This window comes from Delphinapterus leucas, chromosome 2, assembly GCF_059928025.1.
Source record: "Delphinapterus leucas isolate spDelLeu-1000000601 "Yukka" chromosome 2, BTC_Dleu_Yukka2, whole genome shotgun sequence".
Lineage (NCBI taxonomy): Eukaryota > Metazoa > Chordata > Mammalia > Artiodactyla > Monodontidae > Delphinapterus > Delphinapterus leucas.
This window is the reverse complement of record NC_143130.1, coordinates 33,697,337-33,714,237: the sequence shown is the minus strand read 5'-3', so window position 1 is coordinate 33,714,237 and position 16,901 is coordinate 33,697,337. Positions and strand designations below refer to the sequence as shown.

Sequence of the window (16,901 nt, the reverse complement as noted above, 5' to 3'; positions counted from 1 at the left end):
TATCATTTAACCTTACTATACGTGTTACAGTGCATTTCTTTTTCATCTATATTAAAATATTGTTCTGCATACTGTTGTTTTCTTGAATTGCCCTAATGTGAACAAGAATGTTTATCTGCATGTAAGAATAACGTACTGTAGGAAAAGGAGAAAATAAAGGGTAGAGTGGTATGATGCAGAAAACGCGCTCTGGAATCAAGAGGCCTGAGACTGACATCACCGTCCTGCCCTTCGCAGGCCTTGGTTTTCTCACAGGTGAAGGAAGGGTGATGACAGTCAGCAAGGCTGGTCTTCATGTCCCCACACCTCTTCCTCCACTGCCCTCTCCTGGGTGATGGACTCGGTGCTTGGCCTTCCCTCATTTCCACACTTTCTTTCTCACTTTTCTTCCCTAGAATCCACAGCAGACTGAGTACATAATTTACTGATTAATGGTATAATTTGGGCTGGGAAGGTTTAGTTAGAAACAATTTAAGATTCCAAGTCTACAAAAACTCATCTTTAAGTAAGCTATGCTGATGTTAGGGTGAGGAGTTGTGTACAGTCATCCCTTGGCATCCACGGGGCAGTGGTTCCAGGATACTCGGCTGATACCAAAGTCCACGGTAGCTCAGGCCCCTGGTATGAACCAGCTGTACATATTTCAGAGCAGTTTTATTTGTAACCAAGGGTTTGGTGTGTTTACCCAAATCTCATCTGATGTTTAGAATTCCTCAACATATTGGGAGGGTAACCCTGAAATGGAAACGCTGCAGAGGGTCTACGGGATATCCTTTCCTGATGACCAGATGATGACAGCCTGGGAGAAGCTGCAGGAGGAGACCAAGACCCTGGATCACAGGAGGATTGGGAAGGTGCGCCGCGCTGAGCGCTGCTGAGCTGGCCTGTGACCGCGTCTCAGAACTAGGGTGTCTTAAAACTAACATTTCTTCTTCTCCTCCTCTCCTGTCTTCTGTTTTGCTGGCGCTCATGGTTTGCTGCTGAGTTCTTTCACGCTTCTACCCCAATGTCTTCTAACGTCTTTCCTTCTTGTATTTTTTATTAGATTTAAACAATTGCACCTTTCATTTTTATCATGATATAAAAATAACCTTTTTAAAAAAATTGTGTATACTTGATAATATACTTTGTATTTGGGAAGCAGAGCAGAAACAAAGAAGATCTGCAAGAAGGCAGACCTGGGTTTAACTCTCAGTCCTGCCACGTAGGAGCTGTTACATGACAGGCCAGGCACTCGCTGTGGAGCTCCATGTCCTCGGCTCTGCTGGGTAGCGTGCAAAGTGGCATGAGGACGGACACTGGGTGTTGGTGGCCACCAGGGTGGGCTCTCAGCATGACGGCCATGCTGATGTCATGTCACTCAGAGCCCACCTCCAGCCATGTCTCCCCATGAGATCCGTACTCCAAGGTGCCGAGGAGGAAATCAGCAGTAAATACTAGGTGAAATAAAACCCAAGTTCAAAGCTAAGTAACCATAAATATGAGTTGTAATTTTACATGTGCTGTTACATGTAGTTAGATTCAAGTACAGTATTGAGGGACTTTGGAATGTCAATATTAGAATCAGAAATAACTGGGTATATGTTTTATTCCTAGTGTATCATTTGTATACAGTAAATGTTATGCAGCGACAGTGAAAATGAAATGCAATTATTGTTTTAATTTAGGAACAAGAACTTTTCTTCTTCCATGATCTGAGTCCTGGAAGCTGTTTCTTTCTTCCCAGAGGAGCCTTTGTTTATAATACACTTATGGATTTCATACGAGTAAGTTAATTTTTTAAATATTCTATACTTACTCAACTCCATTTTACTATTTTCTCTCATCGTAAAATGGCCAAGCATTTCCATTAATTTTATTTTAATAATACTAAGAATTTTGAACCTCGAAGAGAAATGCCACATTGTACCTTCAACTAAAAACATTGAAACAATTTGTATTTTCCCTAAATATTTACATTTATCCTTGGACTTCATTAAATGTACCTCTTGTCCATGTAAGTTTCTAGAACACATAGGATACTAAGATAAACTTCAGACCAAGTGTGGAACTCCCCCTGAGAGAAGGAAGGAGGAAGGGTTCTGTGTGGCACAGAATGCTAAACTGTGAAGTTTCATTGCTTCTCAGGATGTGATCCCTGGACCACTGGTGCCCCCCGCCATTGTTTATTATGTGACTCCTGGGTGATTTGGCAGCTCCAGAGCAAAGAGTGAAAAAACAATTTTGTAAAATAGCTACTTGTACGATAGGACAAGTTCATAGAGTAGGAAGTCTTCATTAGGACTATGTAGATGTTGTGCAGAGGTGACCCAGGCAGACTACTAGGATTACTTTTCCTTTGTGTACTTTCTGTGTCTTTCCTGTAATTAATAATTACCTAAGACTTTCATTTCCTCAGTTTTCTATGTGCCCATCACTAATTCATCCTCAACTTTCTATCAAAACTCTGAAACTCCTTGCAGTGTATTCTGATGATTCAGGTAATCTCTAAGTAAATTTTTTTTCTTCAAATTTGCTCCTCTCCCTCCAGAATTGACTTGCTGCTAAGACTCTTGACAACTGATGTCTTAGGACTTCTTTTCGTCCTTGCCCTGGCTACTCCCCTCCTGTCTTTCCTGTGCTGAGTCCCCTCTCCCCTGACCCATGTCTTCCTCTTCCTTGCTTGTCCCTCTCGTTGGGGGGACCTTCCTGAGAAGGTACGCGGCCTGTACTGGTTACTCTCTGACTCGCTTTCCTTCCTTCTCTTCTCGGCTGTGCGCCTGGAGGCTGACCTCTGTGGGCTGCCTTCCACAGGGATTGGCCACTGCTTAGCCGTGGGAGGAGATCAGAGAGCAGGGAGGTAAGACCTGAAGAGTCTTTGAAGGGTGTCGGACTTCACCAGGTGGTAATGGCCATCACAGCTGCTGTTTGGGGTGTGCTGTCTTTGCTGGAAAATCAGCACAGCCCCTGACACCTTGAACTCCCTGGGTTGGAGGTGGAATGTGTGGAGAATAAACAGGATGCCTCTATGGTGGCCTTAAAAGAATCTTTTATCTTGTATAGATGCAACACAGACATGGCTGATGATCAGGCCCAAGGCCTGATCGTATGGGTTGTAGTACTGTATGGTCGTTTACATACGTAAACCCAGTGGTCTCTCCTGCTGAGGTAAGGGCATTGGTGGGAAGGACGGGGGTCTCTGAGGCTTCGAAGGGGAATGGTTGGCAGACACATATGAGGTGAAGAACTCTGAACCCCCAGAGATCCGTGTCTGAGGAAATCGGCCTTTCCATGCAAAAAAGAAAAACCTCTCAGAGACTGCCTTCTCCTGGTTTCCTGGTATGCAGTCTTGCCTCTTTCCACAGCTGATCATTTTCTATTCTGTGCTGGATATTGTATGTAAACATACCTGCAGAGGCTCCGGGTGACGTTTTCTCCCACTTGAGCAGTTACCCATTGCCTAGATGGAAGAAGAAGCCCTCAGTGCAGAGACTGAGCTCAGTCAAGGCTGGGCTTGCGTTTGGATGGGACACAGGCTGCCCTTGTGTCTGGGGCCTGGCCCCCGGCGCTTCCAGCTGAGCATCTGGTGGCTCTTTATGTCTTCAGCCCCCAAAGGCTGCAGGATAATCAGCTCTGCCCTTTGAATGTGTTTTGAGTGTTGAGTAAAAGGTGTGCCGAATCTCCTCTGGTTACCACATCAGCGCAGAAGCTAGTAACTCATCTCGGTGCAGAGGAGTCTTCTCAGGTGTAGCCCCTCAGGTAGAGTTCCCGTCAGTGTAAGACCTGTGGACTAAAGTGACAGGTTACCTGTGGGCCACCCCACTCCCCCCACCCCGCCACATAATAAGATGATGATGGAGGAGTAGGAGGCCGGGGACATTCCCACTCAGGAAGGGATGGGCGCAGAAGGAGGTGCTGGGGTCGGTGATCTGTCGAAACCCTGATTCCCACCCGTCTTCCCGGCTCCAGGGTCAGAAAACGCTTGTTGTTCAGGACTCAGTTCTCTTCCCTCTGGGCCCTGGTTCCGAGTCAGCCTCCCTGCCTGTGTGGACCTCTGAGCAGCTTTCTCAGTGTCCCCGGCCTGATTCCTTCTGTGAAGGTTGGGGTCCAGAGACCTCATTTCTTCTCGTGCTGTCTCTGTCCCTTTCAATCCCAGCTAGTACAGTTCCTTTAAGAGTTGGCGGGGGGGGGGGGCACTTTTACATACAGTGTTTATAATCAACGCTTAGATAAAAGCCATCCCTGCGTCTCTTTCTGGGACAGATTCTTCCCTACCCAGGGCTGCCTGGGAGGCTGCTGGGAGATGACACTTAAAAATGTAAAAGCCTCATCTTTAACTGAGTGTACAAAGCGCTGTCTTAAGACTCTTAAAGCCCCATTGGGTACTCAGCTCATTCCGAGGTCTTTGCAAAGGGCAGACAGCTGCACCCTTAAGATTTTACCTTTGTCCTCAAGAGTCTTGTGACTCCTTTGCTGAGAAGGTCTGAGGGTGAGAAAGTTTTATTTTTGAATCTGGTAGGTCCTGCCACCTTTGTATTTCCTCTAAATTTGTCTCAGAAATGTAATAGTGCTCTCTCTAGTTTCTGTCTTCTTGTATTTTGTCACAGGCAGTTAGAAGTCGGCTGTCCCTTTCCACATTCTGCCCGGACACCCCCAGCTAAGTCTGTGAGTTCTTTGGGGACTCTTTCTGTTTTCGGTGTTACCTGGGGTGACAGGGTTACCAAATCTCTGGCACCACCTAACAAGGGTCCTCTTTTCTTCAACTTCCAGTAACATTTTCCTCCCTATTAGTGTTCAGCTCGTCACAGACAGTTTCTTTAAGGCCCTTCTAGCTCTGCCCACCACTTGGCCCTAAAGCCACAGCCCCCTGTTTTAGGGTTACTGGTGCAGCAGCACCCATGGCCAGTGCACATTCCGTTGTCTGTTCTATCGCAGCCTAGAAAACCATCCTGAAACTGAGTAGCTTAAAACTGCTGATTAAAACTTCTCTTTCATGGTTCCAAGTGTTAGGCTCATTGGGGTGGTTCTTGCATTAGGTCCCTTATGTTGTTGCAGGAAGGGGAACCCCTTCCAGAGCCCAAGAGTGGGCTCTTGGCTAACACTTGGAAATGAATTGTCCAAAAAACACATGTGCTGACAAAGCAGGAGACTTTATTGGGAAGGGGCGCCCGGGCAGAGAGCAGTAGGGTAAGTGAACCCAGGAGGACTGCTCTCTACGTGGCTCGAAGTCTTGGGTTTCATGGTAATGGGGTTAGTTTCAGGTTTGTTTGGCCCATACTTGGTGGCTCAGGGTCCTTCCTGGTGGCATGCGCATCTCTCAGCCAAGATGGATTCCAACACGAGGGTTTCTGGGAGGTTGGCAGAACATATTACGGGCTGACGTCTCCTCCCTTCTCCTTTCAGCCCCTCCTGAATTCTCCCCGTTAGTTATCAGTGGCAGCACCATGTTCTTTATCAGGACCTCCTGCTGTGAGACAACACAGGCAGGCGCTTATCATAGTGCCTGGCCAAGGCAGGCGGTTTCGGTCAATGGTTCCCTAACAATATTACTGCATTCGGAGGGAGGCTACTGATTGAAATGTAAGTTACATTCATTAAAGTGGACAAATCTGAAGCATTTCACGTGTGCACATCTACCAGCCACACTCAAATCAAGACCAAGAGCCTTCCATCTTGTCGTGTGTCCTCTTGGGTCTCTTCCCGGTGGGTGCCTGCCTCCCCTCCCCTCCCCTGAGATCATCTCTATGCTAATTTTGGTTACCATAGATAAATTGCCCCTGGTTTTAAACTTCATAACATGGAATCGTAGTATTCACTATTGTGTTTCTGGCTTCTTTTGTTCAACTTAATGTGGGAGATTCATCCAAGTTGTGTGCATTTTGATTTATCCCATTTTATTACTATAGTACAATCTGTTTATTTATTCTCCTGTAGATGCACATGTAGGTTGTTTCCAGTTTGGGGCTATTACATATGAAGCTACTGTGAACATTCTTGATCATGTCTTTGGTGCTCCCAAGAACCCACTTCTCTTGGGTATTTACTTGGGAGTAGAATTGCTAGGTCCTGGGGAAGTAATGACAAACTTTTTAAGAAAATGCTGAACAGTTTTTATATAGTTGAACCACTTACTACTCCTTCTAGGAATATATGACTATTTAATTCTTCTACACTGTTAAAAACAAAATTCAGCCAAGTAAATTTGAAGAACTAATTGGCTTTATTCAGAAATTCAAGAATCAGCAGCAGTAGGAGGGGTTGTACGAAATGGAAGGTTTTTATAGGTAGAAGGAGGGGAGGGGGCGAGAAGGTGTTAGCAAATGAAAAGAAAGGATTATTTCAGGCAGGCTGTCTTCTACCGGGAGAGGAACAGCAGGGTCTTTCTCAGGTAGTTACCTCACCAGTGCTGATCAGGACATTTCAGATGGGCTGTTGTAAAGGTCACATCTCTGTGGGGGTGGGGTTGAAACTGTCTTGGTTTCCTGTCCTGGGAGTAAGTGACCCCATTTGAGGCTTGTTATTTCTTTTTTAACACTTGGTATAATGGCACTATTTTGCATATCCCTGATGGATAGTGATGTTGAGAATCTTTTCATATGCTTATTAGCCACTTGGATGTTCTCTTTTGTGAAGCTCCTGTTTAAATATTTTGCCCATTTAAAAGTTTGGGTTGTCTTTTTATTATTGATTTGTAGGAATTTTTTTCTATATTCTGAATCTGAGTCCTTAGTTAAATATATGTAATAAATATATTTTTTCAGTCTGTGGCTTCTTGATTTATTTTTTAATGATGTCTTTGGACCAACACTTTTTATATTTAATGAAGTCCAGTTTATTACTTTTTCTTTTCTCCTTAGTGTTTTTCACATCCTGTTTAAGAAATCTTTGGCCGACTTCAGAGTCATGAAGCTATTTTTCTTTGTTCTGTTTAAAAACTTGTTTGCTTTCACACTTAAGGCTATGATTTACCTTGGATTCATTTTGAGGTTCTGTGCTTATCCAGTAACTTCAGTACCATTTATTACTATAGCAGAATCTTTGTCCTAAGCCAAATCATTGCATATATATTTTTTCCGGGTATTTATTCCGTTCTTCTGATCTGGCCTTGCATCAGTACCACACCGCTTTGATTACTGTAACTGTATTTTAAGTCTTGGTGTCAGTAGTTTAAGTTCATTGATTTTATTATTTTTGTTCAGGATTATTTTGGCTATTCTTTGCATTTCCATATAACTTTTACAAGAAGCTTGTCAATTTCCTAAAAAAGGAAAAAAACACTGCTGAGATTTTGATTGGAATTACATTCAATCTATAGATTAATTTGCAGATAATGACAACAATATTGAGTTTAACAATCCATATGTAAATCTTGTCAACTCATTTAGATCTTTATTTTCCCTCAGCAATATTTTGTTATTGCTACTTTAGAGGTCTTAACACATCTTTCATCAGATTTATCCCTAGATATTTGATTTTGTTAATGGAAACAGCAGAAAAAACACAAAAAATGCTCAACATCATTAGTCTTAAATTAAATTTTCAATGGAAACCCTAAAATATAGAAGACAGGAGCAAAACCTTAAAAATGTGAAGCCAAGAAATCTATATCCAGCCAGAGTAGTCTTGCTTCTGGGATTCTCCCGTAAAGTTTCAGCTTTCCCAGATCTGCTGAGGCTGTTGCTCATTTGCTTTCCAGATTCATAAGTATATAGCTGTCATCTCCTCCCCTTTTTTTCTTTGGCCTTGTAGATTTATGCTTTTATTAAAACTCTGGTATTTTAGTGTGATTTTGGAAAGGATCTGTTTAAGTGGAATCACTTTAGTGTTTATAATGAAAAATTACTTAAGAGAATTTCTCTATGCACTGATATTTAGGTGCTATTTCCAGTGGCCAAATCACAGGTGCAGGTGGAGATTCAGTACCTTCTACGGTATGAAGGTATTACTTCAGGGATGAAATATGCTTTTTAATCTTCAGAATAAGCCTTCAGGATTTCTTCAGATCATACTGAGCTATAGACTGGTCAGTCATCATGACTTTGCTCTTTCTCAGACTTGATTTTCTTTACTCTTTAGAGAAAGAAATTGATGATATGGATTCAGATATATTTTTCCCCAACTTTTTCTTTCGAAAAGTTCAAATCTACAGAAAAGTTAAAGAGCAGTGCAGTGAGCATACATGTGTCCTTCATCTAGATTCATCAATTGTTAAGTTTGCCAATTTGCTTTCTCTCTCTCTGACATGTATGTGCATGTGAGAGAGACAAAACAATATGTATATATATTACACACATATAATATACAGAGATAAGGTGGTATACATGCAATATATGTATACATTTTATGTATAAATGTAGCAGTTGTTTTTTGCTAAACTGCATAAAATAAGTTGCAAACATAATGACACTTGTCCTCATAGGGCATAGTTTAACATCGTTTCCAGACACCTCAACAAAACAAATTCCTAACATGATTGTGTCCAGAGTGGGTTAAAAAAATCTATCAATTACTATCTCCTGAGCTTAGCTTTAAAAGTAACCTCTAGTAAAAAGAAACCAAAACACAAAAACCCCTTTAATTTCTGGGACCTTGTTTTTTGTTTTTTTTGTTTGTTTTAAATTTATTTATTTATTTATTTGATTTTGAACTGTGTTGGATTTTCATTGTTGCACACGGGCTTTTTCTAGTTGTGGCGAGCAAGGGCTACTCTTTGTTGCGGTGCGCAGGCTTCTCATTGCGGTGGCTTCTCTTGTTGCAGAGCACGGGCTCTAGGCGCGTGGGCTTCAGTAGTTGTGGCACACAGGCTCAGTAGTTGTGGTGCACAGGCTTAGTTGCTCCGTGGCATGTGGGATCTTCCCGGACCAGGGCTCGAACTCGTGTCCCCCACATTGGCAGGCAGAGTCTTAACCACTGCACCACCAGGGAAGTAGCTGGGACATTGTTTAATCTGAGTATATGGAGCCATCTGACTTACCACTAAATAATTACTGCCATTCATAGTGACCTATAATTTTGTTGAAATTTTCCTATTTGGTAAAAACAAAGGTTAAGTAAAGAAGCTTAATGGATAGCTGAGACCCAGGCTCTTCACAACTGGACTGAAAAGATGCTCAGCTGAAGAGCAACAAATAATATATCCCTGTCAGTGATGCAAAACGGTTCTTTGTAGTAATTTTGAAATAGTATGTTTTATATTTTTTTAATTGTATAAAAATATATTTTTACTTAGCTAAAATATGGTGATCTAGGTTTGTGCCAGATGCCCATTAAATGATTAACAAATGTTGAAACTCTAAGAAACACTGAACAAAGATCATCAGATTGATAACTTGAAGAAAAAAAAAGCAAAGTTAAAGAAGAACTCTGCTTGAAAACAAGACTCTCTTTTCCTGACCCCAGTGATGGAATGAGGGAAGCTGTTAATTGATAGGGAGGGAGCAAAGCCAGCTCCTGACTCAGTAGATAACAACCACTTAAAATATTACAAATTCAAATTCCCAGCTTTATTTCTATTTAAAACTAAATGGGTCAAAACTGTAAATAACATGGCACTCAGAGGCTTATTGAGTTATAAAATTATTCTACCTCTTAAGTAATAGAAAATAAACTCCTGGGCTTCCCTGGTGGCGCAGTGGTTGAGAGTCCGCCTGCCGATGCAGGGACACGGGCTCGTGCCCCGGTCTGGGAGGATCCCACATGCCGCGGAGCGGCTGGGCCCTTGAGCCATGGCCGCTAAGCCTGCACGTCCAGAGCCAGTGCTCCGCAACGGGAGAGGCCACAACAGTGAGAGGCCTGCGTACCGCAAAAAAAAAAAAACAAAAAAAATACTCCTGCTGTTTATCTGGAATGTACAAGGATTTGGGAGTTTGTAGTTACAAAAAGTTTATATATATAGTATTTCAATTACTAATTCTCAAAGAATTAAAATATTATGCACTATATACTATTATACTATAAAATAAATATACTTAATGTGAAAATTATACTGAGCATACACTAATCTTTCTTTCATGATCCATAAATTACCACCCTTAAAGCCAAGGGCATATTAACCATGAATTAATGTAAGACATAATCCTGAATTTAAAACTCTTTGTTCATAGTGTTATTTGCCTGGAGTTGTGACCTGTCCCAGCAGATTTTAACTTTGCTGTGCATCTCTTTTAGGAGGAGTACCACCGACGCAGCTTCATGGAGGTGCTCTCCCCCAACGTGTACAGCAGTAAGCTCTGGGAAACCTCTGGACACTGGCAGCATTACAGTGACAACATGTTCACCTTTGACATTGACAAGGACACTTTTGCCCTTAAGCCCATGAATTGTCCGGGGCACTGGTGAGTATTAAAAGTGAAGCAGATCTGTGCCTATAAACGCATAGCAGACTTCCTCACAATTAGTCTTTAATATTATTTTGCTTTTTGGAACTAAGTGATTCCTTTAATCTGAAGACTGGTGATTAGAAATCATCTTTACCAAGTTATTTCATTCTGGAGAATAAATTTACTTTTTAAAATATGTTTGCTCTTTGACAGGTGTGGGATGTTAGCTGGAAACCATTTAGTATTTTGTGCTTCTCAGAGGATAATGTTACATATCAACTTTATAAATTATTGTAATATTTCTCTTCCTAATAGTAATACACTTCAAATATACATATTTGCAGAACATCTAGTTCTTACATACTATTTGGGTTGATTGTAACAAGAACAGTGAGGTCAAAATAAATGACTGGATTTCATTGATTCTAAGATGGCTTTACCCCTGAAATTGGGACACATCTTATAATTGGTATCTTAACATTATGCCATAATTTAATTAATGGTTATTTTCTTTCTTAGTGATGTATAAAATAATGGTACATCTTACAATCAAGGTTGTCTTAGAGTCTGTGAAAGAATGTAATTATCATAAAGTTGCATGGTATGCAAATACAACCTTGTAAGAGTAGCAGATTTTACAACTGGAAGTGAACAGATACAATTCTCCACAAAAAAATATCCCAACTATTGTAGCTTTGTATCATCAACTACATAGTTTCAGGTAAATTTACCTTAGAAGGTAACTACTTAAAACAAACCTCTGAACATTGAAGAAAGCTCTTTGCCCTTTTCAGTAAAGAATGAAAGAAGTTCAACTTTATGATGACAGCATGTAAAAAATATATATTTATCTTTAATTTTCTAAAAACTGTTATGTAAATATTCTATAACCTCGTTTTAAAAACAGAAGGTGGGGCTTCCCTGGTGGCGCAGTGGTTGAGAGTCCGCCTGCCGATACAGGGGACGCAGGTTCGTGCCCCAGTCTGGGAAGATCCCACATGCCGCGGAGCGGCTAGACCTGTGAGCCATGGCCCCTGAGCCTGCGCGTCCGGAGCCTGTGCTCTGCAACGAGAGAGGCCACAACAGTGAGAGGCCTGCGTACCGCAAAAAAATAAATAAATAAATAAAAAATAAAAACAGAAGGTGGAGGCTAACCTTGTGCTTTGCATTCTCTAAAACACCTGTATTAACAACTTCTTATGTCAGTTTCCCATTGGGTACCAGCTGAAGCTGTGATTTCAATAGAATTAGAAGAAAGCTGAACACAAGTAGAGAATGTAATTTTGTATTTTCATGTCTCAGAACAAGGAAGAGCAGGACCACAGTGGCCTAGTGGTGATGGGATCTGGGAGCCAGGGGTGCTTCCTGCAGAAGAGAGGCCTTTCATTCAACAGAGAACATTAGCCGAGTGTTTCCAGTGCTGGGAGCTGGAAATGCAGAGGTGATTCAGACGCAATCCATTTCCCTCCGGAGCTCATGAGCAGATTGGGGAAGGAACAGATATATAGACAGTCAGTTATAAAAATAGCAAGACCAGTGTCAAAACTGTGGCAATTCCAGCTGTTCTTGGAGCCTGAGGCAAGCCTAACTAGCCCTTCTGGGGAAGTGTCCAGGGCTGCTTCACTTAAGAAGTAGCCTTTGAAATGGATTTTAAATGGTAAGTGGATATTCCCTGGGTGAATGAGAGTAGGGAACAGCATTCTGGAGAAGATAAGAGGGTTCTTTCTCAGCGTGTGCAGTGATGTAAGTTCACTAATTCATGGGAGAAGAATTTTTGTAAAATAGGTGATCTAAGAACCAGAATAAGGTGTTTACAAATCCTGAGGCATTTAACTGTACCTTATTAACATCTAGATCATTACATAATCTTCTCCATGCTAAGGAAAAGCTGTGTGCCATTGTTTCTTTTCTAGTCTGATGTTTGCCCATCGTCCACGATCTTGGAGGGAAATGCCTGTTAGATTTGCTGACTTCGGAGCTCTTCACAGGAATGAGCCGTCAGGAACTTTGCATGGCTTGACTCACGTCAGGCGCTTCCAGCAGGATGACGCTCACATCTTCTGCACTGTGGAGCAGGTAAACGGGGACACGGGGGAGGCGTGGTCAGCACAGGTCCAGTGTGCTACCTTGGACAGATCGCTGAGTCTTTCAGGGTTGCTGTGAAATGTGTTGTTCAGTCTAGTCTGAGGGCCCATCAGCTCCAACATTTTGTGATTCTCTAATTTGGGTCATAGATCAGTAATCTCATGACATGAAAAAGTGTTTTTCAAACATAATTTATTTTATTATAAAGGAACATGATTCTCTGAAAATTCGAAGTTCTGTTTGATGCTATTTAAAAATTTTTAACAGTCACTGACAGAAATCAAAAGTAAAGACAGTTTTATTATTATACATTGGAACATAAATCACATTGTTGTTTATCTGTTTTATCTATCTGTAAAGTCGTGTGTGTCTGTTAATCCTAAACTCCTAATTTATTCTCCCCCTTCCCTTTCCCCTTTGGTAACCATAAGTTATTTTCTATGTCTGTGAGTCTGTTTCTGTTTTGTAAGTAAGTTCGTTTGTATCATTTTTTAGATTCCACATATAAATGATATCATGATTTTTGTCTTTCTCTATCTGACTTACTTCACTTAGTATGATAAACTCTAGGTTCATCCATGTTGCTGCAAATAGCAATATTTCCTTCTCTTTTATAGCTGGGTACTAACACACACACCACATCTTCTTTATCCATTCATCTGTCCATGGATACATATGTTGCTTACATGCCTTAGCTGTTGTAAATAGTGCTGCTGTGAACATTGGGGTGCATGTATCTTTTTGAATTAGAGTTTTCATCTTTTCTGGATATTTGTCCAGGAGTGGGATTGCTGAATCATACGGCAACTCTATTTTTAGCTTTTTAAGGAAGCTTCATACTGTTCTCCATAGTGACTGCACCAGTTTACATTCCTGCCAATGGTGTAGGAGGCTTCCATTTTCTCCACACCCTCTCTAGCACTTATTATTTTGTTGACTTCTTGATGATGGCCATTCTGACTGGTGTGAAGTGATACCTCATTGTAGTTTTGATTTTCATTCTCTAATAATTAGTGATGTTGAGCAGCTTTTCATGTGCCTGCTGGCCATCTGTATGTCTTCTTTGGAGAAATGTCTATTTAGGTCTGCCATTTTTTGATTGGGTTGTTTGTTTTTCTTGACATGAAATTTATTATTACTTTTTTAAGTTTCCTCCAATTTTATTAACTTAAGTACATTAAGTGGACTGTTTTAAGGGGGTTGGTGGAATTTTGGATGTGTTTGTTTTTCAGTATTGCCTAGAAGTTAGTGTTTACTTTTTCAGGTGTTCATGTTAATTCAAATTAAAATTGTCATGCAGAGGACCACTGTCAAATGGTTTGACCTAATAGACAGTTATAGAACCCTCCAATCAATAACAGCAGGGTACACATTCTTTGAAAGTGCACACAGAACATTTGCCAAGGTAGACCATATTCTGGGCCATAAAATGAGTCTCAATGAATTTAAAGGGATTCAATTCGTACCAAATATGTTCTCTGGCCACAGTGAAATTGAAGTAGAAATCAATAACAGAAAGCTATCTGGAAAATCTCCAAATATTTGGAAGGCGAATCATACACTTCTAAATAACCCATGTGTCAAATAAGAAATCAAAGGGAAATTAGAAAATATTGTCCAGTTAACCCTTGAACAACACAACAATATAAATAAAAACCAAAGGCTGGTTCTCCTAGAAGATCAATAAAATTCATAAACCTTTAGTTTTGTTGGAGGAAAAAGAGAAGATACTAATTAAAAACGTTAGGACTGGGGACTTCCCTGGTGGTCCAGTGGTTAGGATTCTGCACTCTCACTGCATGGGGCCCGGGTTTGATCCCTGGTCGGGGAACTAAGATCCCACAAGCTGCATGGCCCAGCCGAAAAAAAGGAAAGAAAAAAAAACAAATATTAGGACTGATAGAAGTGACATTACTACAGACCCTATAGATATTAAAAGGGTAATAAGGCAATATTATGAACAAGCTTATGCCAGTAAATTTGACAAATTAGATGAAATGGACAAATTCTTTGAAAAACACAAACTACCAAACTTTACTCAAGGAGAAATAGATAATCTGAGTAGCCCTGTGTTTATTAAAGAAATTGAATTGATAGTTAACAACATTTCCACAAAGAAAACTCCAGGCCCGGAAGGAATCACTAGTGAATTCTACCAAACACTTAAAGAAGAAATCATACCAATTCTACTCATCCCTGCCAGGCATCAACAGGGATCTCCCCTCACCCACCCCGTAATGTCAATGGAGACTAAGTGGGAGCCTGGACTTCCACCCTCACCTGGCAGTCACAAGGTGCCTCTTCCACTTCCTGCTTGAGTGGAGAGACAAAACTTCTACCAGCACTCCATGGTAATGAGGCCGTGCACCCTGGAGGTTGCTAAAGGCCACATGAGGAGCAGTGCCAAGATACCCCTGCCTCTCCCAGCTGAGGTGTTATCAGAGGAAACCTACTAAGGTGCAGAACTCCTACTTACCCAGCAGTAATGAGGAGCCTCTGCCTCCCTTGCGGTCCCCAGTGGGAAACCCAGACATCTGCTCCTACTTTGCAATAACCAGGCAGTACTGCTCCCTCCCTGTTGGAGCAGAGTCAGTGGAAGCCAGCTAAAATGAAGAGTTTAAATAAAAGCCAAAGTCTTATAACATAATATCCAAAATATCTAGATTTCAGAAATCAAAAATCAATCATCACGTCAAGAACAAGGAAAATCTCAACTTGAATGACAAAGGGCAGTGTAGGAGCACTGATGTGGACATGGCAGGGATATTAGAATTATCTGATGAGGATCTTAAAGAAACCATCATAAAAATGCTTTAACAAGCAATTACAAGCACATTTAGAAAAAATGAAAAAATAGTCTCAGGAAATAGAAGATATAAAGAAGAACCAAATGGAAATTTTAGAACTGAAAAATGTAATAACCAAAATATTCAGTGGATGGATTCCTGAGCAGAATGGAGGAGACAGAGAAAAGAATCAGTGAACTTGAAGACACCAGTAGAAATGACACTGTGAAAAACAGAAAAGAGACTGAAAGAAAAATGAACAGAACCTCAGAGACCAGTGGGACTATAACAGAATGCCTAATATTTATGTCACCAACGTTCTGGAATAGTTCTGGAAATAGTTCTGGAAATGTAGGGTGGAGGTGAAAAAGTACTCAAAGAGGTAATGGCTGAAAACTGGCCAAATTTGGCAAAAAACATAAGCTTACAGATTCAAGTAGCTGAGAAAGTCCACACAGGATAAACCCAAAGAAATTCACACCAAGACACATTATAGCCAAACTTCTGAAAGCTAAAGAAAAAGAAAAAAATTTGAAAGCAGTGAGAAAGAAATTATACCTTACCATTAAGGAAGAAAATATTTTTTTAAAAAAACAACAGTTTTCTTATCAAAAACAAAACAAAACAAAGGCCAGAAGGAAGCGGCACAGCATTTTCCAAATGCTGAAATAACTGTTAACCCAAAATTCTATATCCAGAAAAAATGTCTTTATGGAATGAAGGTGAAATCAAGACATTAGACCTACCTTGGAAGAATGGCTATAGGAATTTCTCTGAAGAGAAAGGAAATGATAAAAGGAAGAGTCTTGGAACGTTAGGAAGAAAGAAAGAACAACTGTAAAAGTAAAACATGGTTAAATACAATAAATATTCCTTTTCCTTTTCCTTTCTCTCAGACTTTTCAGAGTTGTGAAAAACTCACAGTTTTCTGAGTTGTGTTTGACGGTTGAAGCAAAAATTATATCACCACTGGGGAAACCTGAGTAAATGGTACAATGGTCTTATTTCTTACAAATGCATGTGAATCTCAAAAAGTTAAACTTTAAAAAATGGGCAAAAAGATTTGACCATTCAAATGGCCGAAGATACATATCTAAGGAGATACACAGATGGCAAAGAAGGATATGAATAAGGAGTGCAAGGTGATCAGTCACTAAGGAGATGAAGATTGAAACCATAAGGAGTTGCCTCTACACCAACTAGAATGGGTAAGACGTAAAAGGCTGACTCTGACACGTGTTGGGAGTGTAGAGGGGATGGACTTCTCACTCACTGGTTGTGGAAATGGAAGATGGCACAGTCACTTTGGAAACCAGTTTGGCAGTTTCTTAAAAAGTGAAGCAGAGACTTCCCTGGTGGCACAGTGGTTAAGACTCCACGCTTCCAAAGCAGGGGGCACGGGTTCGATCCCTGGTCAGGGAACTGTATCCCACATGCACGCCGCAACTAAAGATCCCGCACACCCCAACGAAGATCCTGTGCGCCGCAACTAAGACCCAGCACAGCCAAATAAGTAAATAATTTTTTTCTTTAAAGCACAAACCTACCATATGTCCCAGCCATCTTACTACTCCTTTTCCTTTTCCAAGAGAAAAAGAAAGCACATGTCCATACAAAGACCTGTCCACACGTGTTCATAGCAACTTTATTTGAAAGAGCCGAAATATAGAAACAGCCCAGTAACAGGTGAGTGTATAAAGGAACAGTGGTATATCCATACAGTGGAAAACCA

General features: G+C 40.9%; 1 protein-coding gene across 5 annotated transcripts in view; it reads left to right on the top strand.

Annotated features, from left to right (window-relative positions):
* Positions 1–16,901, top strand: part of TARS3 (threonyl-tRNA synthetase 3) — a 52,817-nt gene that overhangs the window by 19,044 nt on the left and 16,872 nt on the right. For 3 of the 5 annotated variants that reach the window (XR_016391946.1, XM_089906664.1, XM_089906662.1), the window contains exons 9-12: positions 708–854; positions 1,668–1,766; positions 10,147–10,313; positions 12,212–12,374. Coding sequence is in view for 4 of the 5 variants with exons in the window: in XM_089906664.1 (XP_089762790.1) it covers positions 708–854; positions 1,668–1,766; positions 10,147–10,313; positions 12,212–12,374 (576 nt within the window). In the remaining variant the exon portion in view is untranslated. The remainder of the gene's footprint in view (positions 1–707; positions 855–1,667; positions 1,767–10,146; positions 10,314–12,211; positions 12,375–16,901) is intronic. The other 2 variants (XM_089906663.1, XM_089906665.1) reach the window with 2 other exon arrangements.